The sequence below is a fragment of the Saccopteryx leptura genome, chromosome 3 (assembly GCF_036850995.1).
Source record: "Saccopteryx leptura isolate mSacLep1 chromosome 3, mSacLep1_pri_phased_curated, whole genome shotgun sequence".
NCBI classification, from domain to species: Eukaryota; Metazoa; Chordata; class Mammalia; order Chiroptera; family Emballonuridae; genus Saccopteryx; species Saccopteryx leptura.
In genome coordinates this window covers 77,074,097-77,091,436 of record NC_089505.1, presented here as the reverse complement: position 1 = coordinate 77,091,436, position 17,340 = coordinate 77,074,097, and the positions used below count along the sequence as shown (strand labels likewise).

Genomic DNA, 17,340 nt, shown 5'->3' with positions numbered 1-17,340 from the left:
CTGTGATTTTGATTGAAGCATTTAATTTATTCCTATTTTAGGTGATAATTGGTAGGCATACAGTTTTTGCCACTTTATTTTATATTTGATAGGCAGAAATAGAGAAAGGACCATTGAGCTGTATGTTCCCTGGTCAGGGGTCAAACACACCGCCTTGCATTTGGATGAGGCTCTTCACTGAGCTAACTGGCTATGGAACCATTTTAGAATTCACTTATAAAACAGAATTTTCAACTTCAACTAACATCAACAGCTAGACCTTCTAGGCAGAAAATCAACAAGGAAAGAGTGCTCTTAAATGACACATTGGATAAGATAAATTTGAGGTTCATCAAAGCATTTCACCCCAAAGTAGAACTGCTGTATATACATTCTAGCCAGACCAAGGGAGGCTCAGTTGATAAGGCTTCAACAACCTAGGTTATAAAACCTGAGTTAGCCAGCCTGAGTACGGGCTCACTAGCTTAAGCGCAAGGTCACCGACTTGAGCATGGAAACATATACATGACCCATTGGTGGCTCGCTTGAGCCCAACAGCCGCTGGCTTGAGACCGGATTAACTGGCTCAACTGGAGGATCCCAGGAGAGGCATATGTAAGAAAGCAATCAATAAACAACTAAAGTGCTGCAATTAGGAGATGCTGCCTCCCAACTCTCCCTCTGGTTTAAAAAAAAATTACATGCATTCTAGACAAAATGAAGACAGAATGCCCTATATAAAGATTGTCAGATTCTGTTTCCTAATACAAGAAAAAAAAAGATTAATATAACAGTAATGTGCATCAATATACCTCCTCAACATCCCTCATTAGACTCCTGAGTAATAGAACAACTCCCATTAAGCTGAGGCCCTGTAGCTTTTCTTGTAAAAAACCAAAAGTCTTAAAGATACTGTTGCTGTTAATAAGTGAGCCCTGGCCAGTTGGCTCAGCAGTAGAGTGTCAGCCCAGCGTGTGGAAGTCCAGGTTCAATTTCCATCCAGGGCACAGAGAAGTGCCCATCTGCTCCTTCCACCTTCCCCCTCACCTTTCTCTCTCTCTCTCTCTCTCTCTCTTCCCCTCCTGCAGCCAAGGCTCCATTGAAGCAAAGTTGGCCCCAGCACTGAGGATAGCTCCATGGCCTCCACCTTAGGTGCTAGAATGGCTCTGATTACAGCAGAGCATTGCCCCTTGGTGGGCTTGTCAGGTGGATCCCAACTGGGTGCTTGCAGGAGTCTGTCTCCCTTCCCCCCACTTCTCACTTTAGAAAAATACCCCCCCCCAAAATGTACAAGACACAAAACATCAGTAGGTGCATATAAATATGAACGCTGCACACAGTGAGACTATGGCTATGTCAGGAAGCACAGGAGAGCAGCATCCAATGTCTAGTTTCTGAGATGCTGGTGATTATCAGGGAAGGTACGTGCACAGGAACTAATATCAAACAGCTCATACAGATGCAGGTCAGGACACTGAAAAAGCCAACAAAGTTTGGTGCTTCCACTTTTTATTCTTCCCACCTGAAATTCCTACTAATGATGAATCATTTGAAATACACTAAAGGCACAACAGGTGCCAACGGACATACCGCTGTCCATGCAGTGAACACAGAAAAGTTTTGCATTCAAACACTAAGGATAATGTTTCATCGGATTGTGGCTGGCAAAGTGGATAGTGCATGAACCTGGGACACTGAGGTCCCTAATTTGAAACCTTATGGTCGCTGGCTGAAGCACAGGATCTAAAACATAATCCCAAGGTTACTGGCTCAAAGCAAGAAGTCACTGCCTTAGCTTCACCCCTCAGGCCAAGGCACAGGTGACAAGCAATCAATAAACAACTAACATGATGCAACTACAAGTTGAAGCTTCACATCTCACTTCCCTTATAAGAAAAATGTTCCAAACCCCAAACCTGCCCACAATCTCCATATTCTGCCAGAAAGCTTGACCAACAGTTGGCTACATTCATAATTGAGAATCAAACCTATTAAACATGTCCTGGTTCCACATAAGTGATGCAAAAAAAAGTAATGTAACACCGAAATATATAGGAATCTAATGCAAATTGAGACCAGAAAGATCATTTTCATTTTCAAATATACCAATTCCATTCCATTATTTAACAAAACTCCATATTCACATAAAAACACAGAGGACAGCATTAAAACATGAGTTGGGGATTACATACTTTGGGAAATATATAATGTAAAGTGATTATGTAACTATATCTGTCACTGTATTTCAAAGATTTCAGATTACAAATCAAAAACCACAGGTCTTTGGTGGCTGAAGAGGGAAAGTAGTGAGATGCTGTTGCAATAGAACTTCAAAGGAAATAGCTGAGATGTGTGTAGCTGAGAAAAAAAAAATCAGAAACAAAAAAATATATTTTTAATTGACTTTAGAGAGAAGGAGACAGTCAGGAACATTTTTTTTTCTTTTTTTGTATCCCTCTGAAGCTGGAAACGGGAGAGACAGTCAGACAGACTCCCATATGCGCCCGACCGGGATCCACCCGCCACGCCCACCAGGGGGCGATGCTCTGCCCCTCCGGGGCGTCGCTCCGCCTCGACCAGAGCCACTCCAGCGCCTGGGGCAGAGGCCAAGGAGCCATCCCTGCTCCAATGGAGCCTCGGCTGCGGGAGGGGAAGAGAGAGACAGAGAGGAAGGAGGGAGGGGTGGAGAAGCAAATGGGCGCTTCTCCTATGTGCCCTGGCCAGGAATCGAACCCGGGTCCCCTCCTGAGTTGAGCCAGTGGTGCAGCATGGGCACACATGTCCTCGCTCCACATGAAATATTCACATCATCTCCCACCTGCTAGTACATCATCACTGCTACTGAGATTCGAATCTCTTTATTACAGAGCATCTGTTAGAGTGACAGTACTGTCCTGTGTGTGTTCACTTCATCCGATGTCAGAAGAACAGTGACAAGACATCACCTAGTATTGGTATGAACACACTGGGAGAGAGAAGGAATTGACTTGAATAACATCACTTACAAATAGTGAAAATAATTTTTTTTTTTTAATTAGCGAGAAGAGGAAAGATGGAGACAGACTCCTGCATGTGCTTGGATCAAGACCCACTAGGCAAGCCATCTAGGGGGCAATGCTCTACCACCTGAGGCCTTGCTCGATTGCAACAGAGCCATTTTTTAGTGCTGAGGCAAAGGCCATTGAGCCATCCTCAGCACCGGGGGCCAACTCACTCTAATTGAGCCAAGGCTGCAGGAAGAGAGGAAAACAAAGTGAAGAGAGGGGAGGGGCGGAGAAGCAAATGGATGCTTCTCCTGTGTGCTCTGATCGGGAATCAAATCCCAGACATCTATACACTGGGATGATGCTCTATCTATGAGCCAACAGGCCAGGGCCAAAAATAATTTTAAAACATCGATATAATGGTGTTACTCTCCAATGGAAAAATGGAATATACACTGCACCTAGAGAAATGGTGGAGAGATACTCCCGATTTCTCTCCTTGAAATTTGAACAAATTTTACAACTATACCCAGAGAAAAGACCCAGATGAACCTGAAATAGACACACACCAGATAGACAAAAGTATGATTGCCCAAGAAGGCAGGCCAAAAATAAAATCTGCTCACAGAAAAAAAAAGCCAGAGGACTGAAATTTTCTTTCCTCAGGGACATGAGAGAGGGAGGGTTAGCGCAGGCTTTGTCTAGGAGCCGGGAGAAGAGGGGAAGGAGCCATCCGTTTTCTGGCGTCTGCCGCACCCATTTGTTATTGCAGACGCTGGACGACCACAAAGCCAGTGGTGCACTCCCAACAACTGCGTGTGAGTATCTTCTTGGGATTGGCCCTTGAGGCACAAAGGCACGCTTGATTAGCCCGCACTCCAGCGGAGTTTAGCCTGTGTGGCATAGAGACACACCTGATTTGCGTTCTGTGCCTCATCTCTTCCCAAAGTTTAGACACCAGATTGCAGCGCACAGCAGCTGCTGGGACATGGCTGTGCTTTGAGAGCTTAGAGTGGTATGGCAGGAAGGACCAGGCTGTTACCCAGCCACCTAGTCCCACATAGCTACCCTTGCTGTGCAAACAGCGATGGTGCTGGACACCCGTCAGCTGGGTCTCCAGACTGCTGTCTGGGGCGGGGGTGCCAGTGCACTGGATCCTCTTCTTTATAGGGAAAGAGGGTGCCTGACCTGTGGTGGTGCAGTGGATAAAGCGTCGACCTGGAAATGCTGAGGTCGCCGGTTTGAAACCCTGGACTTGCCTGGTCAAGGCACATATGGGTGTTGATGCTTCCAGCTCCTCCCCCCTTCTCTCTCTCTCTCTCTCTCTGTCTCTCCCTCTCCTCTCTAAAAATGAGTAAATTAAAAAAAAAAATCCTTCATTCGCCCTGGCCGGTTGGCTCAGCGGTAGAGCGTCAGCCTGGCACGCGGGGGACCCGGGTTTGATTCCTGGCCAGGGAACATAGGAGAAGCACCCATTTGCTTCTCCACCCCTCCCTCCTTCCTCTCTGTCTCTCTCTTCCCCTCCCGCAACCAAGGCTCCATTGGAGCAAAGATGGCCTGGGCGCTGGGGATGGCTCCTTGGCCTCTGCCCCAGGCGCTAGAGTGGCTCTGGTTGCAGCAGAGAGACGTCCCGGAGGGGCAGAGCATCGCCCCCTGGTGGGCAGAGCGTTGCCCCTGGTGGGCGTGCTGGGTGGATCCCGGTCAGGCGCATGCGGGAGTCTGTCTGACTGTCTCTCCCCGTTTCCAGCTTCAGAAAAATACAAAAATAAATAATTAAAAAAAAGTTTGATATGGCCCTCACATTTAACACTGAGTACTTTAAACCTTCATACTAGTAAAAAAAAAAAAAAAAATAGGGAAAGAGGGTGAAGCACCAGAGGACCCCTACTGGGCCACTGCTAGACCCATAAAGTTGCAAAGCCCTAAGAAGCCCCTCCTTACCAATATGACTGTGGCCCCTCCTGCATCATTACAACAGTGATGCCTCAGCAGAATTCCACCCAATAATCTCACAGAGGCAAATCTTGAAGTACAGCACCACCTACCAGAAAAGGGAATGTTAAACCCTCTCAAAACTGGAAAAAATATATATTTTTTTCTGCTCTACCTCATTCTTTCTTCTTTCCTTTTTCTTCTCTTTTTTCACGTGAACATCATTCTTAGTTGTTTTATTCTTGATTTTTGCAAGGGTTTTGACACTTTCTATTTTTTTTCTCCCCCTCCCCACATCCCCCACCCTTTTCTCCCTCTACTGGGTATATAACCCAAAAACTCGAAAACATGAGTATGTAAAGACACATGCACCCTCATGCTCATTGAAGCTGTTCACAGTGGCCAAGACATGGAAACAACCGAAATGCCCTCCAACAGAGGACTGGATAAAGATGTGGTACAAATATACACTGGAATACTACTCAGCCATAAGAAATTATGACATCGGATCATTTACAACAACGTGGATGGACCCTGATAACATAGTGAGTGAAATAAGTGGATCAGAAAAAGATAAGAACTATACAGTTCCATATATAGGTGGGACACAATACTGAGACTCATGGACATAGATAAGAGTGCAGCAGTTACCAGAAAGAGAAGAGAGGAAAGAAAGAGAAGTGGGAGGAGGGGGGGGAGGATAAAGGGAAAACAAATATAGGGTCACGAAGGATGATTTGACTTTGGGTGATGGGTATACAGCACAATCAACTGTCCAAATGATGTGGAGATGTTGTCTCTAAATCTATGTACTCTTGCCTGACCTGTGGTGGCGCAGTGGATAAAGTGTTGACCAGGAAACGCTGAGGTTGCCAGTTCAAAACCCTGGGCTTGCCTGGTCAAGGCACATATGGGAGTTGATGCTTCCTGCTCCTCCCCCCTTCTCTCTCTCACTCTCTCTCTCTCCCCGCTCTATAATGAATAAATAAAAAATAAAAAAAAATCACATTCCCTCAGAGTATTTAAAAAAAAATTAAAAAAAAAATCTATGTACTCTGTTGACCAATGTTACCGTTAAATTTAATTGTCTAAAAAAAAGAAAAAATGGAATATACTAAACAAAATGAAACTTCATGTGATGTCTGTGAAATGGATGCACTTCCCAGTTGATTTCTCTGTGCCACTACATTGCAAAGAAATCATTTTTTACATCTCTGAGCACGTCACATAAGCAACATTTTGTGACCAACAAAATAAGAAAACACTATAGTAGGTTTTGTATTAAAGAAGAGCTAACTGCATCATGAGTTTCCAAAACCAAAACTCATCAGTATAGGAATAAAGTTAATTGTACAGAAATGCAATGTACAGAAAATCATTCACATTAGAAATTTCTGAGATTTGTACTTGGCTTGTAACTGATCAGTTTTTTTGAGTTACCTATGTTGAAGCATTATGCCCACGTCAACTCGTGAAGGCCACAGCAGAAAGCTGGAAGAGATAAGAACCCAGAGCATATTCCTTTTTTCCCTTTTTTGACAGAGAAAGAGAGGGTTAGAGAGATGGACAGATAGGGACAGACAGAAATACAGAGATGAGAATCATCAGTTCTTCATTGCAGCACCTTGGTTGTTCACTGATTGCATTTTCATGTGCCTTGACCAGGGGAGCTACAGAAAAGCGAGTGACCCCTTGCTCAAGCCACGGATTTGGGCTTCAAGCCAGCAACTATGGGTTCATGTCTATGGTCCCACACTCAAACCAGCAACCCCGTGCTCAAACTGATGAGCCCGCACTCAGGCTGGCGACCTCGGTGCCTCAAACTTGGGTCCTCCTCATGCCAGTTTGATGTGCTATTCACTCTGCAACTGCTTGGTCAGGCTGAGCAAATGTCTTTAATAACATCCATTTAAATACTCAGGGTTCTAGACATAAGTTTAGGTTGTAAAAAATAAACCAAAACAGTGAGGTTTTGGTGAGTTATGCAGAAAACTTATCTAAGGTGATACATGGTGAAAGGCCTGAAGTGTGAGAAATTCTGTTGCGCAGTGTTGTCGAGTAAGGTTCACACACTGTGTAAAGCTTCCCATATTCTTTAGGTCTATTCCTCTTCCTTCCCAGTATTATCAGATATTGAGTAAGATATGTATAAGAACAAAGACTCTCTAACATAAATTACATTTTAAGGCTTAATTTTTTGATCCTCAATGAAGTTGAACTCATTAAGGTTTAAAACTTTTGTTAAATTACTGACATTTTTACTGTTCATGTCCATCCTTAATTCTGCAATGTTCAGCAAGTTTTCAGCGCAGATAAAGGGCTTTGCGACATACTTTACAACTGCAAGGTGACTCTCTGGTATGTAGTCTTTTGCTCAGAAAGAAGAGAGAAGTCATTTCAGGTTTTGCCACAACCTCCATATTTGTAAGGTTTCTCTTGAGAATAAATTTTTGAATGTTGATTAAGATTCCCCTGCCAACCAAAAACCTTATTACACTCCATAAAAATGTTAGATTTCTGTCCAGTATGAAATCTCTGAGTTTGAGGAAGGTTTCAGGATTGGTCAAAGGCTGTGGTACATTCACTACATTGATAGCGCTTCTCTCCAATATGAAGTCTCTGATGTTTATTAAAAACTGAGAAATGACCAAAGGCTCTGCCACATCCCCTACATTTAAAAGGCTTCTCACAGTATAAAGTCTCCGATGTTCAGGAAGGTTGAAGGAAAACCTAAAGTCTTTGCCACATTCTCCACATTTAAAGGGTTTCTGACAAGTGTGAACCCAATGCTGAGTAAGATTTGGTGATCTTCAAAAGGCTTGCCACATTCTCTACATTTGTATGATTACTCTTTGTGAATTCTCTGATGTAGTTAGCTATGACTTCCACATAAAGGCACTGCCACATTCTAAACATTTATAAGACCTCTCTTCAGTATGATTTTTTTTTTCTTTTTCTGAAGCTGGAAACAGGGAGGCAGTCAGACAGACTCCCGCATGCACCTGACCGGGATCCACCCGGCACGCCCACCAGGGGACGATGCTCTGCCCATCCGGGGCGTCGCTCTGTCACGACCAGAGCCACTCTAGCGCCTGGGGCAGAGGCCAAGGAGCCATCCCCAGCGCCTGGGCCATCTTTTTGCTCCAATGGACCCTCGGCTGCAGGAGGGGAAGAGAGAGACAGAAAGGAAGGAGGGGGGGTGGAGAAGCAGATGGGCGCTTCTCCTGTGTGCCCTGGCCGGGAATCGAACCCGGGACTCCTGCACGCCAGGCCGACGCTGTACCACTGAGCCAACTGGCCAGGGCCCAGTATGATTTTTTTAATGATTAGTAAGAGCTGGTGAACTTCTAAATTCTAAAGGCTTTGCCACATTGTCTGCATTTGTATGGGTTCTTTCCCGAGTGAGTTATTAGATGTACAGTAGAGTAAGGTGTGAGTTCAGTATCAAGTTTTTGCCACATTAAAAACATTTATGAGACCTCTCTCCAGTATGAATTTTCTGATGGTTTGTAAGACTTGATGAACTTCTAAACGCTTTGCCACATTGTCTGCATTTGTATGGTTTCTCTCCCGAGTGAATTCTTCGATGTACAGTAAGGTGTGAGATCAGGATAAAGCTTTTGCCACATTCTAAACATTTATGAGACCTCTCTCTAGTATGAAATTTCTGATGGTTTGTAAGACTTGCTGAACTTCTAAAGGTTTTGCAACATTGTCTACATTTGTATGGTTTCTCTCCAGTGTGAGTTTTTTGATGTCTATTAAGACATGAGGAACGGCTAAAGGATTTGCCACATTGCTTACAATTGTATGGTTTCTCTCCTGAGTGAATTCTTTGATGTTCAGTAAGGTATCCTTTCTGGATAAAGGTTTTGCCACATTCTAAACATTTATGAGACCTTTCTCCAGTATGAGCTCTCTGATGTGTACTATGAGCTGACGAACTTCTAAATGCTTTGTCACATTCTCTACATTTATATGGTTTCTCTCCCGTATGAATTCTTTGATGTACAGTGAGAGTTGAGGAACAGCTAAAGGCTCTGCCACATTCTCTACATTTATATGGCTTCTCTCCCGTGTGAATTCTTTGATGTACAGTAAGAGTTGAGGAATGGGTAAAGGCTTTACTACATTCTGTGCATTTATAAGGTCTCATTTCGTTGTAAATATTTGTCTCATGTAAAGTATGATATAAATGCCAATTAAATGTTTTACCAAATTCTTCATATTTAAAAATATTTTCTTCACTATGTACTTTCTTAACTCCGTTTACATTGAATATTTCACTTAAAGCTCTCTTACACAAATTATAAGTGTAAGATTCCTCCTCAGTATGAATATTCTCATCTTCAGTATGATCTGAAAATTGTTTAAAAGATTTGGTAAATTTACTTTGTTCATTTGTTATCTCCATAACATGAATAACCTGATGAATATCAGAATATGATATCCGATCAAACGCTTTTCCATGTTCATAATGGTTCTCTGGAAATGGAGTTTTCTCATTTTCATTATGAATTGATTCTTGTTTAAAGTTCTTCCAATGTTCATTGCATTGATAACTTCTGTCTTCATTATGTGTACTCTGGTAATCATCAAAGATAGATATGCCTTTAGTGAAAGGTATTTCATTTAACATGTACACTTATTCCCAAATAATACTCTGTGATAAGTATTAAACCATATTGGGTGTATAAAATTTGCTCTGAGGTTTATGAAAATTACAGACATTAAAATGAAAAAAATATTTCTTGGTGGAAGAATAAGGATTCCTTTTTAAAGGCATTGATAAAGTGTTTCCATAATTTTATATGGACATAAAAAAACCTCTAGATGTTAAAAATCATTGATTGAAAGTTTAATCTCACCATACATTTAAAACAAATTAAATGATTATCTACTTCACCGATTATAGAAGTTCCTGATTTTCCAGATTTCCTTTTCAAGAACATATAATAGTAAAAAAAAATTTTTTTTTAATTTTTTAAAATTTACTTTAGTGAGAGGATGGGAGGCAGAAAGACAGCGTCCCAAATGCGCCCTGACCAGTATCCACTGGCAAGCCCAGTAGGGGGTGATGCTTCCCACATTGGGGCCCTTGCTACGTTGCACAGCAACACAGCCATTTTCTTTGTATTTTTCTTAATTGAGAAGCAAAGAGGCAGAGAGTCAGACTCCTGCATGCGTCCGACTGAGAACCACTTGGCAAGCCCACTAGGGGGCAATGCTTTGTCCATCAGGGGCTGTTGCTCCATTGCAGCTGAAGCTAATTTAGCACCTGTGCCAAGGCCATGGTGCCATCCTCAGCACTGGGGCAACTTGCTTCAGTGGAGCCTTGGCCACGAGAGGGAAAGAGAGAAATAGAAGGGAAAGTAGTGGAGTTGAAAAGCAGATGGTTGCTTCTATGTGCCCTGACCAGGAATCAAACCCAGGACTTCCACATGCCAGGCCCATGTTGTACCACTGAGCAAACTGGCCAGGGCAGCAACACAGCCATTTTTCTAGATCCTGAGGTAGAGGTCCTGGAGTCATCCTCAGCGCCCAAGGCAAATTCTCTCTAACTATTCCAGCCATGGCTGTGGGAGGGAAAGAGAGAGAGAATGAGAGAGAGAAAGAATAGGGAGAGGTGAAGCAGATGGTTGCCTCTCTGGTGTGGCCTGACCAGGAAACACACATGACACATTCACACGAGGGACCAATGTTCTATCACTGAGCAAACCAGACAGGGCCGAGCATTATTTTTTAGAAACTAATTGATATGATGCATAACTGACTTAAGGAGGCATTTTCTAAACGTGTAATATTTTTTAACTATTTAGAAAATGAAAAGTTAGTCACAAACACTTGTTGTGCACTGGCCAGACACCTCAGTTGGTTAGCCCACCATCCCAAAGCACAGAGGGTGCTGGTTCAATTCCCAGTCAGGGCACATGCAGGAGCAGCCTGATGTTCTTGTCTTTCTCCACCTCTTTCTCTCTGTCTCTGGCTAAAATCAATGCAATAAGTGTTTGGTTTTTTTTCTTTTTGGGGAGAGGCAGGGAGATACAAGAATATTGAGCTGCTCCTATACGAGCCTTATCAGGGAATCAAACTGGCAATGTCTGTGGTCTGGGAAAACTTTATAACCAACCAAGCTCTTTGGGCAGGGCTTAATTTATTTTTTTATTTTCAGAGAGATAGACAGAGATAGGGAGAGAGAGGAGGGAAAGAGAGACAAGGGAGAGGGGAAGCATTCATTGGTTGTTCCACCCTGTCATCCACTCACTAGCTCCTTTTCGTGAGCCTTACCAGGGATGAAATCCACAACCTTGTTGTTTCAGGGTGATGCTCTGACCCAGTTGAGCTAACAGGCTAGAGTGCAACAACCGTTTAAAAATTAACAATAAGACTTGTCCCACCGAGACTAAAACCCTCCGTTGTTTATACTGTCATCCTGGTGTGCAGAGGTTGCAGCCTCAATCTCTGGTCAGGGCACATACTGGGAAAGATCAATGTTTCTGTCTGTTACTTTTTCTCTCTCACTCTCTCCCTATTCCTCTCTCTAAATTAATAAGTAACAACAAAAATAATTGCTTCAGGTTAGTTCTGTCCATATTAATGTCCTTTCATCTCACCACTCTTTCTAATATTCTAAGGCTTTCATTAAGTGTACAGTATCAAAATCACAACATCTATATCTTACCAGTATTATTCTAGAGAAGAAATCTTCTATTCCTGGCTTTCGTAACATGGTCTTGTTTTCTTCAGATGGCACAGCTAAAAGATACAAAATAAATGGACTTACCAGCAATAATTGACAAAATTACCCAAGAAACACCCAAGCACACAATGGCGATATGAATTGGCTGCTTCGATGCTTCCTGAAAGGCTATTTCTGTTCTGCATGACACAGGGCGCCAAGAGAACGGCAGCACAGGGTGAATGCACTGTAGACTATTTTAACTGTTCAAACACAGAGAGACTGCAGTACTGAAAACAGGTATCAAAAACAAAAAAAGCATGACCAGAAGTGGGGCACAGTTAGACTGTCAACCTGGGTTGCTGACGTCCCAGGTCTAATCCCCAAGGTCTCTGGCCTCAGTGCACACTCATTTGGCTGCAGTGCAGGCGCTAAAGTTGAAGAGCAAGGTAACCACACCAGACCAGGTGGTGGTGCAGTGGATAGAGTGTCAGCCTGGGACACTGAGGACCCCGGTTCAATACACCAACATCAGCATGACCAGGTAGTGGGCAGTGAATACAGTGTCGAACTGGGACGCAGAGGACCCAGGTTCAAAACCCCGAGGTCGCCAGCTTGAGCGCAGGCTCATATGGTTTGAGCAAGGCTCACCAGCTTCAGCTGGGTCACGTGGTCTGCTATAACCCGCCCAGGGCCAAGGCACATATGAGAAAGCAATCGATGAACAACTAAGGAGCTTCAATGAAGAACTGATGCTTCTCCTCTCTCTCCCTTCAGATCTGTTTGTCCCTATTTCTCCCTCTCTGTCACACAAAAAAAGAGGAAGCAATTGAGAACACATTGAAAAGATGTAGGCTGTAATCCACTTCACACACACACACACCCTTCACTTCTAAATAAAGAAACACGGTTAAAGGTGAGATTGCCAGTGCACTGGGGAAGAGGAATACTTGTCAGTCTCCTCTGACAACTGGCAGGTTAGTATGAACCCCCGAATTGGTCAGACCTGGACCAAAGCCGTGTCGGCAACAGGGAGGGTTGGAATCAGGGTTTTATCCCTTAGTCAGGAGTCTTGCAAAATGCCACTGATGTCGTTCATTCTACAAACAAGGTAATATTTTTTATATGCGAATTACAGTGCTGCCAAAGCTTCTGCGAATTGTTTATCTTGCAACTCAACTGTCTAAAGATGCTCTGGGCGAGTTCAAAAGGTCCCGGGGTGACCAGGCTGGCCAACGCCTCAAGCAAGCCATTCCCCCTCCTCCTACAGGTTTACACTGTCCTTGGAATGCAGGCTGGCTGACCTATCAGAAAATAGCGCCTCTGGGCCTCTTGTACAAACAACTATTGTGTTTAAACTCCCCTAATTGTCAGGTCCCTTTTCTAAGAAAACTTTCCCAGATATTTCTGCAAAGACAAACTTCTTGCTATATTCTAAAGTGAAGGCCAGGAAGCCATTAAGTGAGAGAATAGCAAAACAGTTAACAATAACTTCACAGTGGGGGATGAGAATATTCTCTTTTGAGCCCAGGTATGAAGTTGGGTGACAGGAATCTGAATTTTAAAGAGGAGCTCAGGATTTAAAGATGCCCTGAACCAGAACCTTACAGAAACCATTCAAAAGTTGTAAAATATGAATAATCATTAAACATTCCAGATTAAGCACATACCATGACAAAAGAGAAAGCAAATTTAAAAACTCATGAAGAGCACAATGCTGTATCCCACTTCTTACTACAAAGGAAAAATCCTGCATATGTGTTGGGCAGATAAAATATATTATGCTCACTTTGTTAAAGATGGCGCTGCCCACGTGGAAGCCCCACACCCAGGTAATTGCTTGGGATGGGAGTGTTTGTATAAATATGTGTTGGGGGTGGGCTATGGGCAGGCAGGATCCTTGTGGCCTGGGGCTTGGTTTTACAACTAAGCCTTTCCCACCCTTTTTGATGTGAGGTGGTGCAATCCCATCATGCCCCAGATAAGTGACTTAGTATTAGAGACTTCCCTATTTTGTATATTGGATTAAAGGTTTGGATTTCTACACTAAAGTGGGGCAGGCTGGGAGCTTGCTCTCTCTCAGTTCCTGAGATTAACATTAGAGAGGAGAGCAGAGAAAGGCCGTGTGGAGGAGGCCAGGAGAAGCAGCCAAGATGGTGGAGTGCTGAGTGAGAAGCCAGCTTGTGCAGAGTTTGTGCAGGGAGAAGGAAGGAGATGGGGAACAGAGGTGAATAAGTCTGGTGAGCTAGAAACCTTTGATTCTAGGAAACTGAGATAAGTCAGTAGCTTTGTGAGCACCGAATGAGTGGGTTTTGGAGCCCAGTGTGTGTTTTACTTGCCCGCCAGTTGCAAGCTAAGATTAAAGCTGATGGCCCACCAGTTTTTGGCTCCGTTGTTTCTTTACCAATTGTCTGAATCTAATGCGAACCTGCATGGCCGGGCGGCTGTGATGGTGGCCATGGCAACTGGCCATACAATATGGCATCAGCACTTGTGAATCCAGAAGCACAAATATGACAAAGATCTCCTCAAAAAGTGAAAAGAGGCTCATACTGGCAGACAGCAAACACACAAGGAAGATCTCTTCCCTGTCATTCAGTGGCTTCCAAAGCCCAGATGCATTCTGCCATTTTTCCTGTAATCAAAGGACCGCACCACATACCTCAGCACTCTCTCCCTCCCTCTGGGTTCCTCCTCATCAGCCTGCACTCCATTGCATACTTTCTGCCCTCCCTTAAACAGACAGGGGCAACAACACCCTTCTTCAGTAAGCATTAGAATCACAACACCCCCTCTCAAGCAGGAAGTTAATCCACAATTTGCAATCTACCGCCCTAAGGGCAAGTACCCAGAGAGATACAAAAGGCCATTGTAACAGTAAGGCAAAATATAAGCGAGAAAACCTAACACCTATTTTAAATTTATTTGCCCAACAGACACAGTCCTGGACAGCTGTCAATAGCACAAGAGAACTGCAGAATGACAGTGATGACAAAAGCAGGTAACAGTGGACTTTCCTACCTGTTGGGCAATAACCTGAGGTGGCCTATGACACTAACTTATGGAAGGACTCTGAAATACAGAGAGACATGAAATTACTCTAATGTGGACAATTAAAAAATACAGAATAGAAGTATTTATTTCCTTCTCTTTCAAATTAAAGGAGGGGATAGACAAACTCGTGCATGCACCCCGATGAGATCCACGTGATAACCCTGTCTGGGGATGTTCTATCCATCTGGGACGATGGTCACAACTAAGCTATTTTTGCCACTGGAGGTGGAGAGACCACAGAGCCGTCCTCAACTTCCAGGGATAATACACAGGAACCAATTGACACATGGCTTCAAGAGAGAGCTGAAGAGAGAGGGAGAGAGAGAGAGGAATAGAGAGAAGGGGGAAGAGAAAGGGTGGAGAAGCAGAAGGTCACTTCTTCTGTATTCCCCGAGTGGAATATAACCCAGGACATCCAAATGCCAAGCAAGTACTTTTAAACTGAACCAAAGGTCCAGGGCCCAGACCTGAAAGTTGTAAAGATAATTCATACTAAGCAAAAGAACATTTTGAATTAAAGCAGAGAATTAGATCTTTACACTTTCAGGAGATGCTTTGTGTTGTGAGGAAATCACTGAGTCCACACTCTGTAGGGTCCTGTGAGAAACCTCCATGGATAAGAAATGATTTATCTGCCTGACCAGGCAGTGGCGCTCTGGATAGAGCATTGGACTGGGGCACAGAGGACCTAATTTGGAAACCCCTATGTTGCCGGCTTGAGCGTTGGCTCACCAGCTTTAGTACAGGATTGCTGGCTTGAGCCAGGGGTCACAAACATGATTCCTTGGTTGCTACCCTGAGCCCAAAGGTCACTGGCTTGAGCAAGGCATCACTCACTGTGCTGTAGCCCCCCATCAAGGCACATAAAACAAAGCAATTAATGAACAAGAAAGGTGCCCCAACAAAAAATTGGTGTTTCTTATCTCTCTCTTACTGACTGTTCCTATTGGTCCCTCTCTCTGTCTCTCTCTGACTTTGTCAAAAAGAAAAAGAAAAAGAAATGATACATCTGAAACATGACATATGTCTTGAGAATCCTGAAATTTCTGCACCCAATTTGAGGATCTCATACACTTCTGTCAAAACTCCAAATTAGAAAAAAAAATCTTATCATGTAATTCCTCAGGTATGTGCACCACAGGTTTTCCCAGGTCCCCAAAACTGTGGAAGAGGAGCCAGATCATGGCGGCCCTCACAGTCCAAGGGAAGGACCCCGCCCCCACTGTTAATGTGATGACAGAAGTCACTGGAGCAAAAGCAGAGTCCCGACAGGACGCAGGAGCAAGGTTGTGTTGGAGACCAGCTGTGCCTCTATGACAGGAGTCGGGAACCTTTTTGGCTGAAAGAGCCATGAACGCCACATATTTAAAAATGTAATTCTGTGAGAGCCATACAACGACCTGTGTTCGTTAAGCATTATCCAATAAAAATTTGGTGTTGTCCCGGAGGATAGCTGTGATTGGCTCCAGCCACCCACAACCATGAACATGAGCAGTAGGAAATGAATGGATTTTAATACATGAGAATGTTTTATATTTTTACCGTTATTATTTTTTTTATTAAAGATTTGTCTGCGAGCCAGATGCAGCCATCAAAAGAGCCACATCTGGCTCGTGAGCCATAGGTTTCCAACCCCTACTCTATGACAACAGGAATACACCTGGGCCTCTCACAGCCCTTTCCACTGCAGCAGCTTCCTAACCACACTGTAAGGTCTGGCCTTCTCCATGACCTTTAGGTCTGTCACCTGTGTTATCTGGCTCCTCATCCCACCTACCTGGGTGGAGGATACTGTCATTTTCCTTCACAGCTCCAATTTCTAATTCATTTTGTGCCCAGGTGAGAAGACATGAAACAGTATTACAGTGTTCTAGAAAATAACTTTCTTTTCCTTTTTTTTTTTTCATGTAGTCTATTAAATTTAAGAGAGTGATATTGGTCAACTAGAGTACAGAGATTTTGGGCAAACATCTCCACATCATTTGGACATTCGATTACGTTGTATACCCATCACCCAAAGTGAAATCATCCTCCATCACCTTATATATTTGTCCTACTTTATGTCCTTACCCCTCCCCACCTTCCTCTCCCATCTTTTTTTTTATTTTTTTTTTTATTCATTTTTAGAGAGGGAGAGAAGGGGGGAGGAGCTGGAAGCATCAACTCCCATATGTGCCTTGACCAGGCAAGCCCGGGGTTTCAAACCAGCGACCTCAGCATTTCCAGGTCGACGCTTTATCCCCTGCGCCACCACAGGTCAGCCCACCTTCCTCTCAATCTTCCCCATTCCCCTCCATTTCCCCCTTCACCGTCCCCGTAGTAACCACTGCACTCCTATTTCTGTCCATGAGTCTTAATTTTGTATCCCACCTCTGTATAAAATCATAAAGTTCCAGCCCTGGCCAGTTGGCTCAGTGGTAAAGCATCGGCCTGGCGTGCAGAGGTCCCGGGTTCGATTCCCGGCCAGGGCACACAGGGGAAGCGCCCATCTGCTTCTCCACCCCTGCCCCTCTCCTTCCTCTCTGTCTCTCTCTTCCCCTCCCGCAGCCAAGGCTCCATTGGAGCAAAGATGGCCCGAGCGCTGGTGAGGGCTCCTTGGCCTCTGCCCCAGGCGCTAGAGTGGCTCTGGTCGCGACAGAGCATCGCCCCCGGAGGGGCAGAGCGTCGCCCCCTGATGGGCGTGCCAGGTGGATCCCGGTCGGGTCGGGCGCA

General features: G+C 44.2%; 2 protein-coding genes across 9 annotated transcripts in view; one reads left to right on the top strand and one right to left on the bottom strand.

Annotated features, from left to right (window-relative positions):
* LOC136399324 (zinc finger protein 420-like) overlaps nucleotides 1–17,340 on the top strand; it is a 288,584-nt gene that overhangs the window by 45,600 nt on the left and 225,644 nt on the right. The gene's annotated exons all lie outside the window — the stretch shown is intronic.
* The window catches only part of LOC136399358 (zinc finger protein 98-like), a 68,298-nt gene that overhangs the window by 46,309 nt on the left and 4,649 nt on the right, over nucleotides 1–17,340 (bottom strand). For 4 of the 8 annotated variants that reach the window (XM_066374448.1, XM_066374446.1, XM_066374447.1 and 1 more), the window contains exon 4: nucleotides 11,578–11,651. In XM_066374448.1, coding sequence (XP_066230545.1) covers nucleotides 11,578–11,651 — 74 coding nt within the window. Of the gene's footprint in view, nucleotides 1–34; nucleotides 2,338–6,771; nucleotides 9,481–10,421; nucleotides 10,472–11,013; nucleotides 11,247–11,577; nucleotides 11,652–17,340 lie in introns of those variants that run through there. The other 4 variants (XM_066374444.1, XM_066374442.1, XM_066374450.1 and 1 more) reach the window with 4 other exon arrangements.